Below are 24539 nucleotides of genomic sequence, written 5' to 3' on the forward strand. Positions count from 1 at the left end.
TACATTTAGGCTTATAAATTTTAAGGTATCTTCAAAGGGGGTTAAATGAATTTCAGGAGGCCAATAAATGTTGCCCAGAGCCACTCCTGAAAAGTAGGTACTACACCAGTTTGAAGAGGATTTTGAAAAAGAAAAGGCTTAGCTGGCATGCTACAGTTAACAAATGGAGGTCAGTGACCTTCAGAGTTATCCTTAATCTCCAAGGTATCTGGGTGACACATTCTCAAACATACTTGAAAAGGCAGTTACCATACATTACCTTCTGAAGAATCCAACCACATGGCTACAGTTCCTAGGCTTACATTAATGCTCGCCAAAGCTGGCCATATTGGGCTCCCAATCCCCATTGACATCAGAAGGGGAGAGTTTTTCATGAAGCCCCAATAGGTCTTTGCCATGTTGGGCTTCAGCAGCAGCCACAGGGCACACTCAGTGCACAGGAATCCAAAGAGGAACCTCATTGTCCTGAGGAAAGACATAAACAGAACCCCGGGCCACACCAACACCAGATTGGGTCCCCTCCAAGTGCCAGTAGAAAGATCCTTCCATCGCTCCAGAGGGTGATTTGCAATAGGAGCCCTCCAATTCAGTTTGTCAATATTTTGTTGAGTATTTTTGCATCCATGTTAAGGAGGGAGACTGGTCTATAATTTTCTTTCTTTGTTGCTTCTTTGTGTGGTTTGAGTATCAGGGTAACTGTAGCCTCATAAAAAGAATTTGGTAGTGTTCCTTCTCTTTCTATTGTGTGGAACAATTTGAAGAGTATTGGAAGTAGCTCTTCTTTGAAAATCTGGGGGTTGGGGATTTAGCTCAGTGGTAGAGTGCTTGCCTAGCAAGTGCAAGGCCCTTGGTTCGGTCCTCAGCTCTGGAAAAAAAAAAGAAAATCTGGTAGAATTCTGCGCTGAAACCATCTGGTTCTGGGCTTTTTTTTTTTTTTTTTGGTTGGGAGACTTTTTGTAGCAGGAATCTTAAAAGTTCTTATTAATAAAATCAAACCTGAGGCGAGTTATTGGGGTCCATGCTGGTAGATCAGAGAGACAGAATAAGCCACAGCTATCTCACCTCACCAGTTCCTCAGCTGGTCCTGTTTCCTCAGACTGGAAGCCTCTGAGTCCTCATCCAGAATGAATCTCAGCTGAACTGTGTTGCTCCATAGCCTGAAAGCTTAACCAGCCAAATCTTAACCAGCCAAAAGCCCCTAGTTTCTGGTCCTCACGCCTTATATATCTTTCTACTTTCTACCACCACACCCTGGGATTAAAGGCTGGCTTTCTGGGATTAAAGGCGTGTGTCACCATGCTTGGCTATTTCCAATGTGGCCTTGAACTCACAGAGATCCAGGGGGATTTCTATCTCTGGAATGCTAGGATTAAAGGTGTGAGTGCCGCCGGGCGTTGGTGGCGCACGCCTTTAATCCCAGCACTCGGGAGGCAGAGCCAGGTGGATCTCTGTGAGTTCGAGGCCAGCCTGGGCTACCAAGTGAGCTCCAGGAAAGGCGCAAAGCTACACAGAGAAACCCTGTCTCGAAAAAACCAAAAAAAAAAAAAAAAAAAAAAAAAAAAAAAAAAAAAAAAAAAAGGTGTGAGTGCCACCATTTTCTAGCCTTTGTGTCTAGTGGCTGTCTGTTCTCTGACCCCAGATAAATTTATTAAGGTACACAATATTTTGGTGAACACAATACCACCACATCTCCTCTCTTTTTGTCTAAAATTAAAAAAGCTTATAACTAATACAAGAAAAACTATCCAATAAGCATATACAATATATACAGCCAAAAATTACATTAATGATATCTATTCCATTAACATTTGACAGATTCAGATAAAAACTCCGTTATATATATTAACAATATCCAGTCCAGTAACATCTGATAAACTCAGACCAAAAAATTTTCATTATTTATCTTATTTAAAACAAGTAGTTCCTTTTTAAAAGTAGATTCCATAATCTCCCTTTTTATCTTATCATATCCATATTTTCTCTTTTTTCTTTTCATAATAGATTCATTAGTCTACCTTTTGTCATTTTTATATCTTCTCCTTTTTCTTCAGTGTAGATTCAGTGATCTACCTATTTATCCTATTATTTCTTTATCTTTTTTCTCAGAGTAGATTCGATGATCTATCTCATATCTATATTCTCTTTTTCTTTTTGCTTTCTAGGGGTAAAGATATCTTTAGGGAATCTTGAAAAGAAAATTTTTGGGTTAATCATCAAGTCCTGTATCATTTGTCCATTTTCTGCATAAAAGGAAAGTTCAGGGCTTGTTTCAAGTCCTTGTTCGGGTAGTCTGTCAGGCTGTATCATCTCAGCTAGCCATCTCAAAATTGTCCTAAACAGTTTGTAGTCCAAAGCAGATCTTTCCGTGGTGTTAATCAGCTTAATGGTTTTACCATAGTCCTTTTGAAGATTTCAAAGTTGCTGTTAGGTGTGGTCATGGTTCCATGCAGACTTTTTTTTTTTTTTTTTTTTTGCCTCCTCTGTGGTTTGGAGCAATCACAGTCTGATAAATGTCTCTCTCTTGGAACCATGAACATTCTTCCCTAGTACAGGAAATCTTCACAGCAATTTCTCCCCACCATTTTTCTTCCCAAACTTTTCCAAACTGACCTTTGCCAATGCTTTCTTGTAACACGATGGTCCTGGCAATTCTTCTCTGAAACAACAGCGGTAAACCCTTCGTCCCAGGTAGCAGCATCACCGTAGTCACCAACACCATGAGAAGGAGCTGGCAACGTGGAGCAGTAGCCACTGCTTCCATGGTCCCACCACTGTTTGTGGCTCAGTCCAGGCCAAAGCTTCTCCCAAGCCTCCTAGGCCGGCTCAAACTCGGGATCCTACTGCCTCTGTCTCCTTCAGCAAATCCAACCGGCGTGCGGCACCACCACCGGCCGAGTGTAGCTTGGGCCTGAGCTAGGGCTCACAGGGCCACAGGCAAACAGCTTTTTCATGAATTCGTAACACGAACGTTGGGCGCTTTTGGCTGGTTAAGCATTTGGCCTGGTTAAGCTTTCAGGCTATGGAGCAACACAGTTCAGCTGAGATTCATTCTGGATGAGGACTCAGAGGCTTCCAGTCTGAGGAAACAGGACCAGCTGAGGAACTGGTGAGGTGAGATAGCTGTGGTTTGTTCTGTCTCTCTGATCTACCAGCATGGACCCCAATAACTGGCCTCGGGTTTGATTATTAATAAGAACTTTTAAGATTCCTGCTACAACTTTTAATGACTGTTTCTATTTCCTTAGGGGTTATTGGTCTTTTTAAATATTTATCTGTTCTTGATTTAATTTTGGTATGTGGGATCTATCCAGAAAATTGTCCATTTCTTTCAGATTTTCCAATTTTGTGGAGTACAGGGTTTTGAAGTATGACCTCATGATTCTCTGGATTTTCTCATTTTCTTTTGTTGTGTCTCCCTTTTCTTTTCTGATTTTGTTAATTTGAGTGCTCTCTCTCTCTCTGCCTTTTGGTTAATTTGGATAGGGGTTTGTCTATCTTGTTGATTTTTTCAAAGACCAATTCTGTTTCATTGATTCTTTGTATTGTCTTCTTTGTTTCTATTTTATTGATTTCAGCCCTCAATTTTATTATTTCCTGGTGTCTATTCCTCCTGTGTGAGTTTGTTTCTTTTTGTTCTAGAGCTTTCAGGTGTGCTGTTAAGTTACTAGTGTGAGATTTCTCCAACTTCTTTATGTGTACATTTAGTGCTATGAATTTTCCTCTTAGCACTGCTTCATATTGTCCCATAAGTTTGATTATGTTGTACTTTCATTTTCATTGAATTCTAGGAAATCTTTCATTTCTTTCTTTATTTGTTCCTTGACCCATTGGTGTTTTAGTGGAGCATTATTCAATTTCCATGAGATTGTAGGCTTTCAATAATTTTTGTTGTTGTTGAAAATTAACTTTAAGGCATGGTGGTCTAATAAGATACAGGATGTTATTCCAATTTTTTGTATCTGTTGAGATTTGCTTTGTGACCAAGCATGTGGTTGATTTTACAGAAGGTTCCATGGGGTGCTGAGAAGAAGGTATATTTCTTTGTGTTAGGGTGGAGTGTTCTGTATATAGCTATTAAGTCCATTAAGTCATAACATCTGTTAAGTTTCAGTCTGGTAGATCTGTCCATTGGTGAGAGTGGTGTGTTGAAATCTCTTACTACTAGGGTGTAGGGTTTGATGTGCAATTTAAGCTTTAGTAATGTTTCTTTTACAAATATGGGTGCCTTTGTATTTGGGGCATAAATGTTCAGAATTGAGATTTTATCTTGGTGGATTTTTCCTGTGATAAATATGTAATGTCCTTCCTGATCTCTTTCAATTGATTTTAGTTTGAAGTCTGTTTTATTATATATTAGGATAGCTACACCAGCTTGCTTCTTAAGTCCATTTGATTGGAAAGTCTTTGCCCAGCCTTTTACTCTGAGGTAGTGTCTGTCTTTGAAGTTTAGGTGTGTTTCTTGTATGCAGCAGATGGATGGATCCTATTTTTGTATCCATTTTGCCAGCCTGTGTCTCTTTATAGGTGAGTTGAGGCCAAAAATTGATATTGATGGATATTAATGACCAATGATTGTTAATTCCTGTTATTATTTTTTTTGTGTGGTCGTGTTGAGTTTTTCTTCTTTGGTATGTGTTGGTGTGGGATCATGTATTGCTGGAGTTTTCATGGGTGTGTTTAATTTCCTTAGGTTGGGTTTTTCCTTCTAGTGCTTTCTGTAGGGCTGGATTTGTGGACAGGTATTGATTAAATCTGGTTTTATCATGGAATATTTTGTTTACTCCGCCTATGGTGATTGAGAGTTTTGCTGGGTATAATAGTCTGGGTTGGCATCTGTGGTCTCTTAGTGTCTGCATAAGATTTGTCCATGATCTTCTAGCTTTCATAGTCTCTTTGAGAAGTCTGGTGTTATTCTGATGGGTTTACCTTTATATGTTACTTGGTCTTTTTCCTTTGTTGCTCTTAATATTTTTCTTTGTTCTGTATGTGTAGTGTTTTGACTATTATGTGGCGAGGGGACTTTGTTTTTGGATCCAGCTTATTTTGGTGTTCTGTAAGCTCCTTGTATCTTCATAGGTATTTCGTTCTTTAGGTTAGGAAAGTTTTCTTCTATGATTTTGTTGAATATATTTTCTGTGTCTTTGAGTTGGTATTCTTCCCCTTCTTTTATCCCTATTATTCCTAAGTTTGATCTTTTCATGGTGTCCCAAATTTTCTGGATATTTTGTATTAATGACTTTTTGGTTTTAGTGTTTTCTTTGACTGCCGAATCTATTTTCTCTATTGTGTCGTCAGTGTCAGAGATTCTCTGTTCGATTTCTTGCATTCGGTTGGTTATGCTTGCATCTATAGTTCCTGTTGGTTTTATCAGATTTTCTATTTCCAGCATTCCCTCAGTTTGTATCTTCTTTATTGTTTCGATTTCAATTTTCAGATCTTGAACTGTTTCCTCCATCTGTTTAATTGCTTTTTCTTGTCTTTCTTTGATTTCTTCCAATTTTTTGTTTGTTTTTCCTTCCATTTCTTTAAGGGAATTTTTCATTTCCTCTTTAAGGGAGTTTTTTATTTCCTCTTAAAGGAAGTTTTTTATTTCCTCTTTAAGGGCCTCTATCATCTTCTTAAAGTCATTTTTAAGATTGATTTCTTCTGCTTCTGTGTTGGTATGTTCAGGTCGTACAGGTGTAGAATCACTAGGTTCTGATGGTGTCATATAGGTCTTGATGTTGTTGCCTGTATTTTTGCACTGGCATCTACTCATCTCTCCTTCAGTCAGCACAGGTGGTGTCTGTGTCTGAGAGTGCCTCTCTTCTTCCAATTGATAGTCTTGGTCCACTGGGAGTTCTTGGTCAAATCAGTGCTCTTGGGCTCTGTTTCTCTGGGAGCAGCTTAGTCCAATTGGTGTTAGTGGGTTCTGTCTCAGAGAGCCAAGCCTCCTGAGTGCACTGTCACCCTCAGCTCTATTGTGGCTCCTTATGACAACCAGGCCTTACACTTTGTCAGTTGTATTTTTACAAAAGACCTCCAAAGTGTCTGCAAACTCTACCACATAAAGAAGCCCAAATGATCTGTGCCAAACCTAGTTTACTTACATCTTACCTTTGTGAGATCTGGTAGCTCATTGTTATCTGAGGTATTTTAGAAGAGGCAGGAAGACTATCATTTTTTTTCCTGTTTATTTTTTCTTTTATTTTACAATACTATTCAGTTCTACATAACAGCCACAGATTCCCTCGTTCTGCCACTTCCTGCCCCCATCCCCTTCCCCCCAGCCCACCCTCCTTTCCCACCACCTCCAGATCAAGGCCATCCCCGAGGACTGAGATTGACCTGATAGACTCAGTCCGGGCAGGTTTAGTCCCCTCCTCCCAGATTGAGCCAAGTGTCCCTGTATAAATCCCAGGCTTCAGACAGCTATCTCATGCATCATTCTCCTTTTTACAGTAGTCTGTGATGGTATTGTGTTCCCTGAAATATTGTGCACCCTAATAAACTTATCTGGGGTCAGAGACAGAACAGCCCCAATATTAAACATAGAGGACAGGCAGTGGTAGCTCACGCCTTTAATCCTAGCATTTCAGAGGCAGAAATCCATGTGTTCAAGGATACAGCCAAGCATGGTGACTCACGCCTTTAATCCCAGAAAGCGAGCCTTTAATCCCAGGGACTGATGGTAGAAAGCAGAAAGGTATATAAGGTGTGAGGAACAGAAAATAGAAGCTTTTTAGCTGGTTAAGTTTTCAGGCTTTGGAGCAGCAGTTCAGCTGAGATTCATTCTGGATGAGGACTCAGAGGCTTCCAGTCTGAGGAAACAGGATCAGCTGAGGAACTGGCGAGGTGAGGTAGCTGTGGCTTATTCTGCTTCTCCGATCTTCCAGCATTCACCACAATAACTGGCACCAGGTTTGATTTTATTAATAAGACCTGTTAAGATTCATGCTATAGTAGTCACTGTCCATAGGTTAATCTTAGAGGTGATGAGAAAAATAACCACACCCAGCTTCTTTAATTATTTCCTTGTTCTTTCTACACTTCTTGCCTAGTGTCTTCTCCATCTCTCTCTTTTAAAGGGTTTTTTCATTTTTTTTTAGATTTATTTATTTGTGTATTTTATGTATCAGAGTACTCTATTAGCATGTATGCCTGCATGACAGCCGAGGCCATCAGATCCTGTTATAGATAGTTGTCAGCCATCATGTGGTTGCTAGGAATCAAACTCAGGTCCTCAGGAAGAGCAGCCAGTGCTCTTAACTACTGAGCCATCTCTAGCCCAGAAGTTTTTTTTATTATCTTTAATTATATGTATTATGAATTATGTTCTTGGAGGCAGTTCCCTCAGAACCAGAGTTACAGAAGTTTGTAAACCGCCAGATGTGGATGCTGGAAACTGAACTTGTCTGCTGGAAGAGCAGTACATTCCCTAAACCACTGAACCATAGCTCCAGCCCCATCCTCAAACTCTTACCAACACTGACTTGGTGAAGATGTAACTGGCACACTTTGCTGGGCATATTAGGAATTCTACAGTAGAGAACAGGCACTGGACCATTCATTTCCCGCAGAAATTTTAGTTCTCTATGGTTTGTCCTTTTCCTCCTGTTCCTTTCAAGGAATCATGTCCCTTCTCAGTTTCATTCATGTACTGTTGTTGGTTGTTTTTACTCTTTTTTTTTCTCTTTGGGGGGCCCACCACCTAGCTCCCAAATATCTTTCTTATGAATGCCAGGCCTTAGCTTGGCTTATTTCTAGGCAGTTTTTCTTGAATTAACCCATCTACCCTTTGCCTCTGGGCTTTACCTTTCTCTGTTTCTATATATCTTTTCTTTCCTTCTGATTCCATGTCTGGCTGTGTGGCTGTGTGGCTGGCTCTTCTTTTCCCACTCCTTGATCTTTTCACTTCCCAGATTTCTCCTCCTATTTATTCTCTCTGCCTGTCAGCCCCACCTATCCTTTCTAGCTATTGGCCATTCAACGCTTTAATAGACCAATCAGGTGTTTTAGACAGGCAAAGTAACACAGTTTCACAGAATTAGACAAATGCAACATAAAAGAATGCAACACATGTTTGCATTATTAAACAAATATTCCACAACATAAACATATGTAACACATCTTCAACTAATATTCTAGAACAATGTAGTCTAATTGTTTCAGGTACTTGGGTCAGGCAAAGGCATGGAGCAGATTTAAAAAAAAAAAAAAAGTCCAAAAGAGAACTTGCCTTGTGGAAGGGGAAAACATGCCCATAGTAGAAGATAACTTACAAAATGAAATAACTCAGGTGAAGCAGAAACTCATGTGGTGATCTGAATGATCTTTCCTGTATTAGTTACTTTTCTTGTTGCTATGGAGATACCTGACAAGTATCTTATGGGAAGAAGGTTTTATTTCTGCTCACAATTTTAGGGAACACAACCCTCCATAGCCAGGAAGGCCTGGTGGCAAGAACCAGAGGCATCTGATCTCACTGAATTGTCAAGAAGGGAGAGTTGGGCTAGCCTATTAAAGCCTAAGGGTGGACTTCAGTGACCCATCTTCCTGGAGAGTGCTACCAGCCAGGGACTAAGTGTCAAACAAACACCAGTTTCTTTTCCCGTTGCTGTGATTGTTAATCCTATGGATTGAGAATAAGCCTCCTACCACAGTTTAAAGCCAAATTTGAAGCAAGCTTTAATTAAATACTGGTCAAGTGGCCAGGTTCATACCCCCTGTCCCGGGAAATGACCCAGAATCACAGTTTGTAATGGTTTAAGAAGGAAAATCCATAATTCATTGCACTTCCCATCAAGTCCACTCAGGGACAAGCATGCATCCTGACATACCTCCAGCCTGTGAACCTCCTGCCCACATGTGATCAAGCACATCCAATGCAGATGGATCAGATAAACTTGTTTAGGGGAGTGAAAACATGTGGCTTGTTATCGCCCATAAACAATAGCCTCCATCCTTTCAGGAACTATCTGTCCTTGGGCAAGGGGCTTGCAGATCAGAGGCATTTTTGTTTCATGGATCTCTTAGGCATGGTAATTGTTAAAATTCTGCCCTCACTCCAGCTGCATGACTGCACACGCACAGTTCAGGAGTTAAGCAGGGTCTTGCGTCTTACATCATCAGTGTGTGTTGGTGACTACGTGCTCGCGACGTGGTCATGCAGTCAGTGCATGCATGGTGTAGCTCTGTGGGCCCACTTGTGCCTTAAAGAGACGCGACTTAGACCCCACTCTCTCTCTGTTCTGTCTCTTCTCCCACCATCTTTCCCTCTCTCTGCATGTGCTCCTTTCCCAGGCTTCCTCCTAAAAAACTCTGCTACTAAATAGTCGTGGCCGTGGCTCGTGGCTTGTGACTTCCACTGGTATCCAGTGCCACCACCATCGCCGTTTATCATTCTTCCAGTAATTAAAATGTAACTTTGGCTCTCAGATGATAAAAGGCTCTGACAAAGGAATTTAAGAGACAAAGAGATTGCAAGGAAGCCAGGGCACCAGCAGCATGCAGTAGCTGGTCATATCATTGTCACATTCAGGAAGCAGGAAGTGTTGAATGCACGGTGTGGCTCAGATTCCTTTCTCCACCCAGATTCTCAGCCAGTCAATTGTTACCCACAGTGGGTAAGTCTCCCTACCTCAATTAAAGCAGTCAAGATAATCACCCACAGATATGACCAGAGGCCAGTTTGCTAGGTGATTCTAGATTCTGTTAGGTTGAAAATTAACACTAACCAGCATATCTCCAGTGCAACTCTCTGGAAAGAAGGAATGAGATCTCTCCCTCTACTCAGCCACAGCCTTTCACCTCTGACTTTTATACCATGCAAATGACATATACATATTTGGTTAGATGTTTACAGTTATTACAGGTATAATAGCTTTTTTAAAAGTTTAGATGATTTCTAAATGTTTCTAGATAATGGTAACAATGACTTACATTAACTATGTATGTCTAAGTAAAATGCTTTTATAGATTATTTCACTGTATAGTTAGAGCAACCTTATGACTTAAGCCAGGAAGAGAGCTTTGTTGGGTCTTTCTGAATGTCTTAAGGAAGGTTACTAGATGAATAAGAAGGGGAAAAGCATGGACTGGAACAAGATCATTCCCCCAAGTCTATCGATCTTTATGTTCTACACAGTTCTATTAGGTGTAGAGGCCTTCCTTTGTGTTTCCATCTTCTTAGAGAAATATTCTATAGTTAAGTCCTATATACTTAGGGTGCACATAGGTAGGTGCTTATAAGAGTGGGGCAGAGAATGTCACAAGAGAAAGCAAAAAGTCACACAAAGGTTCACTTTAGGAGACCCGGAGAATTTTAGTTTGATGTCCAAAATGCTCTATCTTCCATTTCCTGTCAGCCACTTGACACACAGTCTCTTGACAATGGGGACAAAAACAGCGTATGCTATCAATTCCTATATATAGTTTAAAGCTTTCGGATTAATATCTTAGAGGCCACATGTGACCTAAGTCTTCTATATTAATGTAACAGGTCATCAGGAAACTCGGATTCGGCTATACCCATCCCACCAACTTGTGCGACCTTGAAGCAGTTCTCAGAGATTGCCTTTTTCTTCTTTATCCAGTGTAATTCAAAGTTTCGTCTCACAGGGTTTTGTGAGAATACTTAACGCTAAGAGGGTACACCATGACCAACTTTAAGTTTCTTTTATTTCGTTTTGCAATGTTGAGACGGGCGTCCTGAGCTCTGAGCATGGCACACGCCAGACGTAAGCAGAGTCTGGCGCAGCAGTAGCAGAAGGAGCAGCAGCAGCAGGAGCAGCAGCAGCAGAAGGAGCAGCAGGAGTAGCGGCAGCAGCAGCGGCAGCAGCACCAGCAGCAGCAGGAGCAGCAGCAGGAGCAGCAGCAGCAGCAGGAGCAGCAGCAGGAGCTGCAGCAGCAGGAGCAGCAGCAGGAGCAGCAGCAGCAGCAGGAGCAGCAGCAGCAGCAGCAGCAGCAGCAGCAGCAGCAGCAGCAGCAGCAGCAGCAGCACCACACTCTATGAGGTGGGAGAGAGGACGAATCCTTGGGTTTCAACCCGCCCAATCAACCTGACCTCAAGGCGGAGACTCTCACAGTTTCGGTCTCGCAGGCACTGGGGGTGGGGTCTCCCCGAGAGAGCGTGCCGGCGTGGCGTCATCACTGCGCGCCGCCTCGCGTTGCGTGCGCAGCTCCGCCCGAGCCTGAGAAGGCGGAGCTTCCTTCTGCGTAGAGCCTAGCGCGGTTTCCTCCTGAGCCTTGTGTGGCCGCTGTGGATCCCAGGGAAGTGAGACGTCTAGAGTCTCTTTTCCCGGAGGAGGGCGTCTTCCTCGAGGGCTTCCGAGCGGAGACTCAGCCATGCCGAACTCGAGGCCCAGACCCCGCCGCGGCGCCGCTGGTGGCTCAGGGGCGGCCGGCCGGGACCGGCTGGTGGCGCGGTCCTTGCAGAGCGCTGAGCACTGTCTGGGCGCCCAGGACTTCGGCACTGCCTATGCCCATTACCTCCTGGTGCTCAGCCTGGCGCCTGAGCTCAAAGACGACGTGAAGGTGAGGCCTTCCTTCCCCGAGTGCCTGTCAAACCCTGCGATCTTAACAGTGACGACGGGGTGGGGTGTGTGTGTGTGTGTGTGTGTGTGTGAGACAGAGACAGAGACTGAGAGACTTCAAGCATCTGACTACTATGGGAGTCGATTCCCTGCAGGGCTCTCCTGCAGCCCATCTCAATACAGCCAGGTTTTTGTAACAAGTCAAAAGTCTTCTCACATCTGTTTCAGAATTTCTGCCTCACTTAAGGTTCCAAAGGCCCTTTAAATGCTAATAAGATTGGGTAGTCCTTTCTCTCTTCCAGTATCTAATTAGCCCTGCCTTGGAGGCTTTGCGTTATCCTGTGTAGAAGGAATACTGTACGTCCTGGAGTTGGATAAATTGTGCAGTCCTAAGGGACTTTTGTGTGAGGATCCACCTTATGTGCAAGTTACCCTGTTGAACTACTGTACGTTTTCATGTATTAGAATCTCAATGTCAAAAAACAATGTAATTGCACATTCAGTTTAAGCTGTGGATGATCTTGCTTTGTTTGGGCCAGAGTTTCTCAACCTGACACTGTTGACATTTTGCACAAGCCAGTCCTGTGTCTTCCTTCATGTTTGGCAGCATGGTCTGGCCTCTGGATGTCAGTAGCATTAGGCTTTTGTAATTCACAAAAATTTAGGACCTGGTGGTTTACCGCAGAATATGATAGCGTTCTGGGTAGTTTGCTCCTGTGTATAGACAGCAGTAGAATCCACACAATTTTTCTTTGTGCAGTTCTAGCTGCTGCTTCCGTGAATGGACAAGATAAATAGTGGGTGTTGAAAGTACACATAAAATTTGGCTGTGAGTGTAGATCACTGGAGGAGTGCTTGTGTTGGTAAAATTCTTATCCAGGGAAGACATAAGCCATATCTGCCCTTTTCCCTAAGATCCCAACAACAAACTGAGGTCTCTGGAGGAACCTGTGAGTTCATTGGGCTTACTTACAGAGCATAGATGAGGGGTTACTTATTGAATGTGGGTGCTCCCCTCACAAAAGGCTACACTGGAAAGCCTTTATCCAACAGGGATGATAGCCTTCTCATAGCTCATAGCTGGACTCCCTGCCACCTTCCACTGTCTTCCCTGGCTTATACACTCTGTACCAGAGGTTCTCAACCTGTGGGTTGTGGGCCCTTTGGGATTCAAATGACCTTTTCACAGGGGTCACAGGTCAGATATCTGTATGTCAGATAATTTACATTATGATTCATAGCAATAGCAAAAGTAGTTATGAAGTAGCAACAACAATAATTGTATGGTTGGGGTCACCACATGAGGACCTGTGTTAAAGGGGTGCAGCACTAGGAAAGTTGAGAACTGTAGCTCTAGACTCTACTTGAAGCCATGCACTTAGAGCAGTGTCGCATGCAACAGGTGGTACGAGCCGCAGGATACTCAGTGAGGGTCTCAGGACCCAGCCTGCCTTTCTAGGAGAGATGTAAACAGTCAACAAGTCCATCTGGTATGATCTTTGCAAGTGGACACAGCTAAACTCCCTTTCAAGATGGCAGTTGTTTGGCTTGGAGGATAGACCTGTACAACAACTTGCCACAAAATGGCCCTGAGTGTGATGCTCTGGGTTGCACTCCCAGCACAGAAAAAAATAAGTGTAAAATTTGACTGTATGGCTGGAGACCTAGCTCAGTTGGTGGATCTGTGCTCAGCATGTGTGAGGTCTACACCTAGTGTAGCAGCACACATCTGTAATCCCAGCACTTGGGAGGTAGAGGCAGGAGAATCAGAAGTTCCAGGTTAGCTTCAACTATGTAAATGAGTTTGAGGTAGGGTTGTGTGCGACCCATCCTCATTTTCTATTAAAAACAAACTGGTGATGGCCAACACTCAATAGGATTTAGTAACTGGCTTGTTTTATATGAAACAAAGTTCGTATTTCTCTGCAAATGCCACATTCGCAGAAGTTTGTTTCTACCTATACGCTCACTTCAGTCACATTAAACTGTTGGGGAATGTTATGTTAAGGTGTGTTACTTCTGTTTATGTTGCATTTGTTTAACTCTGTGAAGCTGTGTTACTGTGCCTGTCTAAAACACCTGATGTTCTAATAAAGAGCTGAACGGCCAATAGTGAGGCAGGAGAAAGGATAAGTGGGGCTGGCAGGAAGAGAGGACATATAGAAGGAGAAATCTGGGAGGAGAGAGATCTAGGAGCGAGAGGAGGAGGAGGACATCAGCGGCCCACCACCCAGCTACACAGCCATCAATGGTGTAAGAGTGAAAGTAAGATTACAAAAATAGAGAAAGGTGAAAGCCGAGAGGCAAAAGGCAGACAAGTTAATTTAAAGTTAAGAAAAGCTGGAAAGAAACAAGCCAAGCTAAAGCTGGGCATTCATAATTAAGAATAAACCTCCATGTGTATTTATTTGGGAGCTGGGTGGCAGGTCCCCAAATGGACAAAGAGTAAGAAAACAAATAACATTAAACCACTTATGTTTTAAAAATTTTAAACTTAATATATATGAATGTTTGCCTGTATATATGTATACGTGCCACCTGTGTGCAGTAAAAGGGACCAATATCGTCTCAGGGTACCCCAAGACCAAGTTCTCAACACAAAGGAGACTTATTTGCCCCAGAGGGACAAAGGGTGGGGAATAAGAGATAAAGCCAGGAGAGAGAGGACAGGGAGAAGGGGAAGGGAAGCAGGGAGAGGGGAGGGGCATTTATCCCAAGGGGAACATAGGACCGCCCCTGGATAGAGAGGAGACAGATGTGTCCAGAGGCAAATGGTGGTTTATAAAGGTAAAGGGGGAAACCCCATGTTAGGATGAGGTGTTTAGTTTTAATTGGGCATGTTCATTAGGTGAGCCAAAGGGGGCTTTTAATTGCTGGACTTCAATACTTTGACAGTTGGATCTTGGTAATCAGCCTCAGGGGGAGGAAGTGGCCAAATAAGGGAACAGACCTTGGTGACTAGTTTCAGGAATGTACTCTAACGGTTCTTAGCAAGGCAGAGGGAATGGGGAGAAGGGCAAGGCCTGCCAGAGCCATGCCTGCTATGCTCAGGCTGGCCAGAGTCTCTTCATGTAGGTGTATCTGAGGAGACCAGAAGAGCACATTGGATTCCTTGGAATTGGAGTTATAGCCAGTTGGAGCTGCTATCTGGGTGCTGGGGAGCTGATCCTGGGTCTTCTGCAAGAGTAGCAAGTACTCTTCTTTTTTTTTTTTTTTCTTTCCCTTTGTGAAACAAGGTTTCTCTATGTAGCTTTGGCTGTCCTCAAACTTGCTTTGTATACCGGGCTGGCCTTGAACTGAGAGATCTGCCTGCCTCTGCCTCCCCAGTGAGTGCTGGGATTAAAGGTGTGCGCCACCACCACCCGGCACAGCAATTACTCTTAACTACTGAACCATCTCTGCAGCTCCGTAGGTGTTTTATTTACTTATTTTTGTTGTTACCAGGGACCAAATCTAGGGCCTTAAGCATCCTAGGAAAGAGTATTCAACCACTGAGCAATCTGTTAACCTAGAGAACTCTTGGTCCATTCATATTTCTAGGTATCTAGAATATCTGTCATATATATAATAGAATCTCCTTCATTATCCTTGTCTTCCTAGTAAACTGTTGTAGTTCAGTTTTGTATATTAACTCTTATGTGTAAAGTTTATCGTCTTGAGAAGTGGAAGGTCTGGGCCTGCCTTCTTTGCATAGTGCAATATCATGGAAAACAGATGCAGGAAGAGGAGACTGAGCTCGGTTGGCACTCCACCAACTGACCAAAGGGTCAGGAAGTGGCAGATTTAAAGATAGTGGAGTTAGGATGTTTTATGATAAAACTTGGGGGACACAACGTATGTCTACTCACCCCAGATCTCATGACAGACCAAAATATGGATACCATCGAAGTCCAGCTTAGTGAACCATTGAGTTTATTGGGGTTACTTACAGGGACAGAAATAACTTACAGACAGCTGTGTCATCCAAGCCCACCCCACCGTGGATGACAGTCGCAAAGCTGGACACTGAACACTGCACAGCCTGCTGGGAGCCCACCAGACAGGAGAGCATCCTTTCCCAGTGACTCTGCTCTAAACCTCTGCCAGGCAGCCTGGCTGGTTTCTGCTTGTTCCAGGCAGTTGGTGTGATCTCAAGAGTCTCCTTGCAGCTCAGCTTGTCTGAGTGACGCTCAGCACTATTATTGTTTATAATCATAACAATATTATGTAATATTTTTATATTAGGGCATAGTGAACCTAGTCTGTTTCAGGGACTTCCTGAAGCTATCTTGAGTTGTTTATCTTCTGTTTTAAGGAGCTTTTCTGCAGTATTTAATGTTTTAGTCTCAGAGGAAACTTACACAACAGGGTAGCAGTAAATAGTGACTTTGTGGTTTGAGACTGAATGATATCTTTATAGCCTGTGAAGGGAATGTGGTGGGGCAGTTGAGAACATTTTGAACTTTTTAAAGATTGTTAAATTTCTGCCTACAGGATTCTGTGAGGATAGCAGCAAAATTCACGTTCCTCATTGAGTTTTAGTTCTAGTTCTTTGTTCATTGATTGATGAGATGACTGGAGACCCAGTGCCTGACTGGTAGAGACAGCCAGAGTCTGAGGGCCAGAAAACAAGGTCTTAAGTAGACATATACATGTTGCATCATTAACACATATGCGACAGTGCACTGTACACTAGGGCTGAATAAGAGGCCAAGGACACTCCTGGTGCGTAGCTCCTACAAAAGGCAGATAGGAGAGAGGCCGCTAAGAACAGATGTTTACAGAAAGATCATACTGCCTAGTTCTACATGTCATTATTATTATTTTCTGCATGTGCTTATTTGGTGTCTTAGTCACGGTTCTATTGCTATGAAGAGTCACCATGACCAGGGCAACTCTTATAAGAGAAAGCATTTAATTGGGGTCTTGCCTACAGTTCAGAGGTCATCATGGTGGGGAGCATGGCAGCATGCATGGCACTGGAGCAGTAACTTAGAGCTACATCCTGATCTGCAAGAAGGGAGGGAAGGAAGGGGTGTGGGAGAGACAGACAGACAGACAGACAGACACTGGTCTTGACTTGGCTTTTGAGACCTCAAAGCCCACCCACAGTGACATGCTTCTCCAACAAGGCCACACCTCCTAATCCTCAAACAAGTGCCACTCGTTGGGGACTAAGCATTCAAATATATGAGACTATGGGGGCCGTTCTTATTCAAACCACCACATTTGGCAAACAGTCTTTCTAAAAATTATCAATTTCAGGTCATCATTCATTTCCGCTATAGTTCCATTTGCTGGACTCTTCAGCTAGAGTTGTGTGTTCTTCATTCTTGTTTACTAATTTGTACTTTTTTCCTTGTTTGTAAAGGAAACTTTTCAGTATACACTTTTCAAGTGGGCTGAAGAGCTTGATGCACTCAGTCGAATACAAGATTTACTTGGTTGCTATGAGCAGGCCTTGGAACTATTTCCTGATGATGAAGTGATTTGCAATAGTATGGGAGAGCATCTCTTCAGGTTTGTAGTGACTTAACTATTACTTGTTGAAGATTATTCTTTATCAGTCCAAAGCAAGTATATGTTATGCATTAACTTACTTTGTTTGGTTTGAGATGGAGTGCTGTGGGATGGTCTGTATGTTAAATTGCTCTGGTTGGTCAATAAATAAAACACTGACTGTCCAGTGGCCAGGCAGGAAGTATAGGCGGGACTAACAGAGAGGAGAATTGAGGGAACAGGAAGACAGAGAGAGACACTGCCAGCCACCGCCATGACAAGCAGCATGTGAAGATGCTGGTAAGCCATGAGCCACGTGGCAAGGTATAGATTTATGGAAATGGATTAATTTAAGCTATAAAAACAGTTAGCAAGAAGCCTGTCATGGCCATACAGTTTGTAAGCAATATAAGTCTCTGTGTTTACTTGGTTGGGTCTGAGCGGCTGTGGCACTGGCGGGTGACAGAGATTTGTCCTGACTGTGGGCAAGGCAGGAAAACTCTAGCTACAATGGAGTCTTACCACCAGCTCAGTCTGGGCTGGAATTTGTGGGCTTACGTGATGTCTCAGCCAGGTACTATATGTATTCACCAGTATGCCTGTAGATAGAGTGATTTAAATAGGGAAAGTTTATAATTAACTATAACAGGATTGGAGGAATGAGTGATTAGTTGGTAATAAGGAGAACTCAAAAGAATATAGGAATAGTAAAGATGGCATGTAATCTGGTAATTTAAAATTAGGTTTATTTTGTGTGTGCACATGTGGGTATGTGTGCATTTGTACATGTGTGTGGGTAATGTGCCATGATTTGCATGTGGATGTCAGAGGACAACTTTTGGGAGTTGGTTCTCTCCTTCTGCCATGTCGACCTTAGGGACTGAGCTAAGGTTTTCAGGCTTAGTGGCAGGAACCCTTACCTGCAGGGCTATGGCAGTTTTACAGTATGTTATTTAAGAGTCATACCCCTGGGACTGAGGAACTGTCTGTCAAAGGGAGAGGTTTCTTTACTGGACTCAGATCCAGTCCTTGTTTGAAAAGGCACAGCTGTGGTTCACAGGATGCCTTGGCAGAAAACTGGTGCATCTGTTCTTTAGAACTTGCTAGAATTTTTCCTTTTGGTGCAACAGAGAAGGCCTAGTGGGGAAGTATATATTTGGAGCGTACTGTTAATGAAACTCCGCTGGGCGGAGTCCTAGGTAAACTGCCACCACTGCTGCTGGCGCCATGCCCTGGGATGCTCTTGCCTCCCATGCACCCAGGGAGCCTGAGCACAGGGGACCAGAACACTTCCCTTCTGCGGTGTCTCCTGCACCTTGTACTGACCGGTGGCTGTTACAGGTCAGATATGCTTCCACATTGGAGGCAAAGTGGGTGCGTTTTGTCGTAAGTCAGGAACTGGTTGTCTTTAGTTAGTTTGATTGGAAAGCAACACTAGCAGAAGGAAAGGGAATACGGGGCAAGCCAGAAAGAATCCAAGAGCAGTCTTCTTCAGGTCCTTTCTGAAGTCACAGTGCACATTCCTACCTCTGCAGTGAGTCACGTGCTTGCAGGCTGGGGAGCTCTAGTACCCAGGGTTGTTTTTTTTATTTTTATTTTTATTTTTATTTTTTGTTTTATTTTTTTTTTTTTATGGGAGATAACAAGCCGAATGCTGTATATTGAAGGAGGGAGGAAGTCTTAAATACAGGATTACAGCACAATGGGAGAACCCGGAGGGCAGAAGTTCGCTACTGATGTTTTACAACCTTGCATCTAAGCTGTTAAAGCCCATTATGCAGGATACATAGACAAGGAACTTCCCTTAAGCATTCAGGAAGGTGGAACCCAGGAGGGAATTAGCATAGGGAGGATATCAAGGTCAAGGTCAGCAAGGAAGGCAACATTTACCCAAAATGGGGGCCAGGGCCCTACAGGTCCCTCTTTTACTAAAAAATGAGCTTCTGACTTAGGTTGTGTGGGACGTCAGCAGGTCACTTTACCCATCATGGAGATGCCTGCCCAGGCGACATGGGCACTCTGTCTTAGGTTGGTGAGCGCCTCCCGGTATTACCCGTCTCTGAATACTCATTATCATACAGGCTCAATCATGTGTGAGCTGCAGAGTTAACTGCTGCCAAAGATCTCAAAGTGGCGCTGGGCTTGCAGTCTGGTACACGGGGTTTTTATTGGAGGTTGCATACTTAGCCTCCACCTCCCTGTGGTGCATACCCAGACTCTAGACTCCCAGAATAAAAGCCATATGCAGCATAAGTTACATTGCTTATATAAACATGAAGGCACATTGGCTCCCTCATTATCAGTTAAAACAATGAAAACCCTCATCAGTCTCAGTACCCACATGACAGTCAGAGGTCAGCCTTGGAAGTAGTTTCTCAAAGGGCACCCATCAGGCCTGCCATGTGAACTCTGTGCACACCAGCACACCATACACATTCCTGAGAAATTACAGGACTACAATGAAAAGTTAGCATTGCTTGTGAATTTGGAAGTTGTAAAGTAATGGGGGAAAGAGCATGGTTCTGCCAAATTGGCAAGTTGTAATTTCAGATTTAAGAATTTAATAAATGAACCTCATTTTATATTCCTTCTAGATGTTCTCATGCATTTCTGCACCATTGTCTTCTCTCAGATCATTGATGTTTTAGTAATGAGCTGAAAAGTGCCTTAGTGCCCACAGAATTTCTCTTAACTATATCTAGAGTCTATTAGCCGTTGATAATTATTTTAGTTAGATTTTGTATTGCTGTGAAGAGACACCATGACAAAGTCAGCTCTTATAAAGAAAACATTTAGTTGGGGCTGGCTTACAACAGGTTCAGTCCAGTGTCATCCTGGTGGGACATGGCAGTGTACAGGCAGACATGGCGGTGCTGGCACTGAGAGTACTACATCTTGATCAGCAGGCAAGAAGAAGTGAACTGAGACACTAGGCATGGCTTAAGCATGTATGAGACCTTAAGTCCACTGCCAGAGTGACACTCTTCCTCCAACAAAGCCATACCTCCTAATAGTGCTACTCCCTGTGAACTTACAGGGCCAGTTAGAATCAAACCAGCACAATAATCAACCTAGTAGTTTTGTCTCCTACTCCCAAGGGCTGTGCAGGGCCAGGGCTTTGGAGAAGGGAGAGTGTACAGTCTCTGCGGTTCTGATAAAATAAATGAAGTCAGCAGCAATCTTCCTTGTTACACATCTTGGTTCAGCATGGTGAGGCTTGTTCAAATCAATACCATGTGTTTTCTTCTGTGATGTGTTGTTCTGTGCAGTCTCAGAATATAAACAAGATACCTCTCCCTTCGGGGTAACAAAGAAGTAACGTACACTGACCTTAAGTATTTCAATTTTAAAACGTGAGTGCCTACAATCTAACCAGCATCTCCCTTTTGTTACTTGTGCCATTTGTCTTAGCCATGCCTAGAATGATAGTCATGATGAAGCTTCTCTAGAATGGATGGTGACTAACGGTGCTTGGGAAGAAAGGAGTGAGGATTCCTCTTGTTCTGCTCTGTTGAATGTGTGCTCTGTAAACTCCTGATCCGTGACAGCTGTGTAGAGAATTTGATAGTAGTAGAAATCCGTGTCTCTGCTCAAGTGAGAGCTTGTGGAGTGAACAAAGTATAGACCAGTTTGGATGCTGCTGAAGTCCGATGGGATGTGAGAAGTGTCTAGTTCTAGAAGGGCAGTGCAGTCAGCCTATGATTAGCGATTTTAAACAGTGACTGGGAGATTTTCACCAGTTTGAGAAGCAGCATTCAGAAGACTTAATCGTATTTCCCCTTTGTCTTTTATTTTTTATCTGCTCATATTCAATTCAGTACAAGTTAATGCCTTTGCTGCCCCATTCTCACACACAGGCCCTCTGAGATGCCTAGGTAGAGATTCAGAAAAGAAGTCAGGAGAGTGCCTTACTCACAGAAGGAGAAAGTTTTGCCTGGAGGTTGACTGCTCTGGGATCTGGGGTCGTGAGTGAACAGAGGCACTGTAATTGACCACGCAGAGGTGAATGTATTCTTTCATATCGTCCCCTAGAATGGGCTTTCGCGATGAGGCAGCTGGGTATTTTCATAAAGCGGTGAAGCTCAACCCCGACTTCAGTGATGCAAAGGAGAACTTTTACCGTGCTGCCAACTGGTTGGTGGAGCGCTGGCACTTCCTCATGCTCAATGACGCCAAGAGGAATAGGGTTTATAATGCAGCCATCCAGAAGGCCGTGTGCTTGGGCTCCAAAAGTGTTTTGGATATTGGCACAGGAACTGGAATACTGAGGTTTGTTGTAATCATTCTTTCTTTATCATATTTACATGACTGAACAGTTTTGTTAGAGAGCAAAATTGCAACGTTGGTATATAAAAATGGCAATTGTTTTTTCATAATTGTTAGAGTTATTCATGTAACTATTCTTTTTTATTTTTTGAGACAGGGTTTCTCTGTGTAACAGTCCTGGCTGTCCTGGAACTCACTCTGTAGACCAGGCTGGCCTCCAACTCACAGAGATCTCCCTGTCTCTGTCTCCTGAGTGCTGGGATTAAAGGCACATGCCACCACCACCCAGCTTAATACAACTACTAGTATTGACTTTTTACTATGATTTTACTTATCAAAAGTTCAAGAAAACTAAGAAAAACTTAGGTTTATTGAAATTCGGAAAAACAAATTTTAGATTATTTTTTATATTAACATTTTCTTGGAATCTAGAAAGTCTATTGAGCAAACTTCTTGCCAGTTGTGTCTTAATTGTGTGGATGTTGAGCCAGGTGTGGTGGTACACACCTTTAATCCCAGAACTTGGGAGGTAGAGGCAGGAGGAGTTCTGTGACTTTGAGGCCAGCTTGTCCTACAGTGAGTTGCAGGACAGCCAGTGCTATGTAGTGAGACCCCCGTCTCAAAAAGCAAAAAGCAAAACAAAACAAAACAAAATGTGTGGATGTCATTTTTTATTGAATGGTTTGTTTTTAAACAAGTATGTTACTTCATTCTTTCTTTTTATTTATTATTATGATGATGCTTATTACTATTTTTCTTCTTTTGAGACAGGGTTTCTCTTTGTATTCCTGGCTGTCCTTGAACTCCCTCTGTAGACCAGGCTGGCCTTGAACTTACACATATCTGCCTGCCTCTGCCTCCTGAGTGCTGAAATTAAAGATGTGCACCACCATACCCAGCTTCATTTATTATTATTTTTTATCTTGATTTTTTTTTTTCTTAGACCTTTTTGAGATAGTGTCTCACTATGTATCTTTGGCTGTCCTAGAACTTGCTATGTAGCTGGCCTTGAATTTACAGAGATTCACCTGCCTCTGCCTCCTGGGTGCTGGGATTAAAGATATGCTCCACAGGGAGATGGAGATGGCTCAGAGGTTAAGAGCACTGGCTGCTCTTCCAAAGGTCCTGTGTTCAATTCCCAACAACCACATGGTGGCTCAGAACCATCTGTAATGAGATCTGGTGCCCTTTTCTGGCCTAGAGGCAAATGCACAGGCAGAACACTATATACATGATAAATAAATAAATCTTTTAAAGAAAAGATGTGCTCCATCACTGCCTGGCCTAATTAGATTATTATTAATCTCTCTCTGTGTGTGTGTGTGTGTGTGTGTGTGTGTGTGTGTGTGTGTGTGTGTGTGTATACACGTGTATATGTGCAAGCCAGAAGTTAACTCTCAGGAGTCAGTTTTCTCCTTCCACTGTGGGTTCAGGGATTGAACTTGAGTTGTCAGACTTGAGTGGCAGATGCTTTACCCGTTGAGTCGTCTTGCTGGCCCTGATCTTTAAATGCAGAAGAAATGATCGTTATATTGAGGAATGGAAGGATGATCTCGTGTTTGAAGAGTCATAGTTTTGTTAACATTGGAAGTGTTCACAGTGGGTTCTTTTCTCTTGCAGCATGTTTGCTAAGAACGCTGGTGCGCACTCCGTGTACGCCTGCGAAGTGTCCAGGACCATGTACAAGCTCGCCTGTGACATCGTGGCTGCAAACAAGATGGACACTGGGATTCAGCTCCTCCATATGAAGTCACTTGATATAGAGATTCCAAAACACATTCCTGAAAGGTGTGTTTATAATTCACCAGAAACATTAAGATGCTTTTCCAGCTTCTTATGTTAAAAAAAGTATTAACATCCTCATTTTGTGGTACGGTTATCAGCCAGTTTAATAAGATATAGGATTTTATAATAACGTACTTTTTATAAAGTATCTAAAAAACTCAAGAAAAATTGATACTGAGAAAGTTAACAAAAACCCTTCTTTAACACCTCACATAAACTCATGCTTTTTTGTCCATAAAAGTGAATAGACTTCCTGTAGGTCAGCAGTGTTAAGTAACTGTTTAAAGTGTAAACAGTTCACACTGAGCAGACATCACATTTTCATCACTATCCTTGATTAAAATGAAAGTTTAGAAGTGCCAGTTGACAGAGTGTCTTCCTGTGGCCTTCAGATACTGTATGTGCAGTCTGAGAAGCCTTATGTTTTCATCTGCATCTCACTGTGGGCAGGAGAGCAATGGAAGATTAGAACCAGAAGGGATTTGAACGTCCTCTGGCCCATCATTTTTAAAGAGCTTTCCTTTTTAAAAAATTTTTTCAAGACAGGGTTTCTCTGTGAAACAGTCCTGGCTGTCCTAGAACTCACTCTGTAGACCAGGCTGGCCTTGAACTCACAGTCACAGAGATCCACCGCCCCCCAGCTGAACTTTCCCTTTCATAATGTAACACTTGTGTTGTAACTGCCTGTGCTGTCTGTCTTGTGACTTACTTAAATGTAGTCTACATGTAAAGAAGTTTTTGGTACTCTATTGTTATTTGAACTCTGATTTTTAAGTCTTCTTCTAGTTTTAATAATGTGTGCGTGGTACTTACACTTGTCAGTGGTGTTTGTTAGAGAAGAAGTTTATCATGTTAATGCAGGTGCATACTCACTTTATACAAAACAGAAACGTTGTCCTGAGTTGTCTTAGGAGCCTAAGATCACAGAATTTAAACACCAGGCACATAATTTTTCAGGTAGGGTTCCTCCTGGGTGCAGTTGGCTACCTGTTCTTTGTGTCCTCATGGGACCTTTCCTTTGTGTGACTTAATGCTAGTGTTGGTTCTTTCAGTAGGACACCTGTCCTGCTGGATTAGGACCTCATGTTGGTGACTTCATTAACCTTAATTGCCTCCTAAGGGCTCTGTCTGCAAGTATACGATTAGGGCTTCCACATAAGATTTGGACTGGCATGAAGCTAAGGTTACTGTAATGTGTATTTTCCTCACGGAGTGCTTTTGAAGCAGGTGAAATAGATATTTCAGTTCAGATTCCTACTTGTTCACTTTGGCCATAAGCAAATTTCTGGACTAAGTTGTAGGACTAGATGATTGAGGTACTTTTCATATTCTAAGTGTATGCGGTTATAAATAGTGAATGTTCTGTCTGTAGATAGTTGGGTCTAGGTACCGTGGAGGATACCCAAGTCATCCCTACCTCTCAGATGCCTCCACATTTGGAGAGGAGCATAAGGGCTATTATGACATTTTTGTACATCTTTAGATACAGAAGTGAAC

At 42.7% G+C, this 24539-nt stretch overlaps 1 protein-coding gene across 6 annotated transcripts in view; it reads left to right on the plus strand.

Moving 5' to 3' along the window:
• The first annotated feature begins 10729 nt into the window (after nt 1–10729).
• LOC102915348 (protein arginine N-methyltransferase 9) overlaps nt 10730–24539 on the plus strand; it is a 38542-nt gene continuing 24732 nt past the window's right edge. For 3 of the 6 annotated variants that reach the window (XR_013051213.1, XR_013051212.1, XM_076571906.1), the window contains exons 1-4: nt 11173–11514; nt 16864–17012; nt 21024–21260; nt 22878–23045. Coding sequence is in view for 3 of the 6 variants with exons in the window: in XM_076571904.1 (XP_076428019.1) it covers nt 11326–11514; nt 16864–17012; nt 21024–21260; nt 22878–23045 (743 nt within the window). In the remaining 3 variants the exon portion in view is untranslated. Of the gene's footprint in view, nt 11515–16863; nt 17013–21023; nt 21261–22877; nt 23046–24539 lie in introns of all 6 variants that reach the window. The other 3 variants (XM_076571904.1, XM_076571905.1, XM_042277456.2) reach the window with 3 other exon arrangements.

The sequence above is a fragment of the Peromyscus maniculatus genome, chromosome 5, assembly GCF_049852395.1.
Source record: "Peromyscus maniculatus bairdii isolate BWxNUB_F1_BW_parent chromosome 5, HU_Pman_BW_mat_3.1, whole genome shotgun sequence".
Lineage (NCBI taxonomy): Eukaryota > Metazoa > Chordata > Mammalia > Rodentia > Cricetidae > Peromyscus > Peromyscus maniculatus.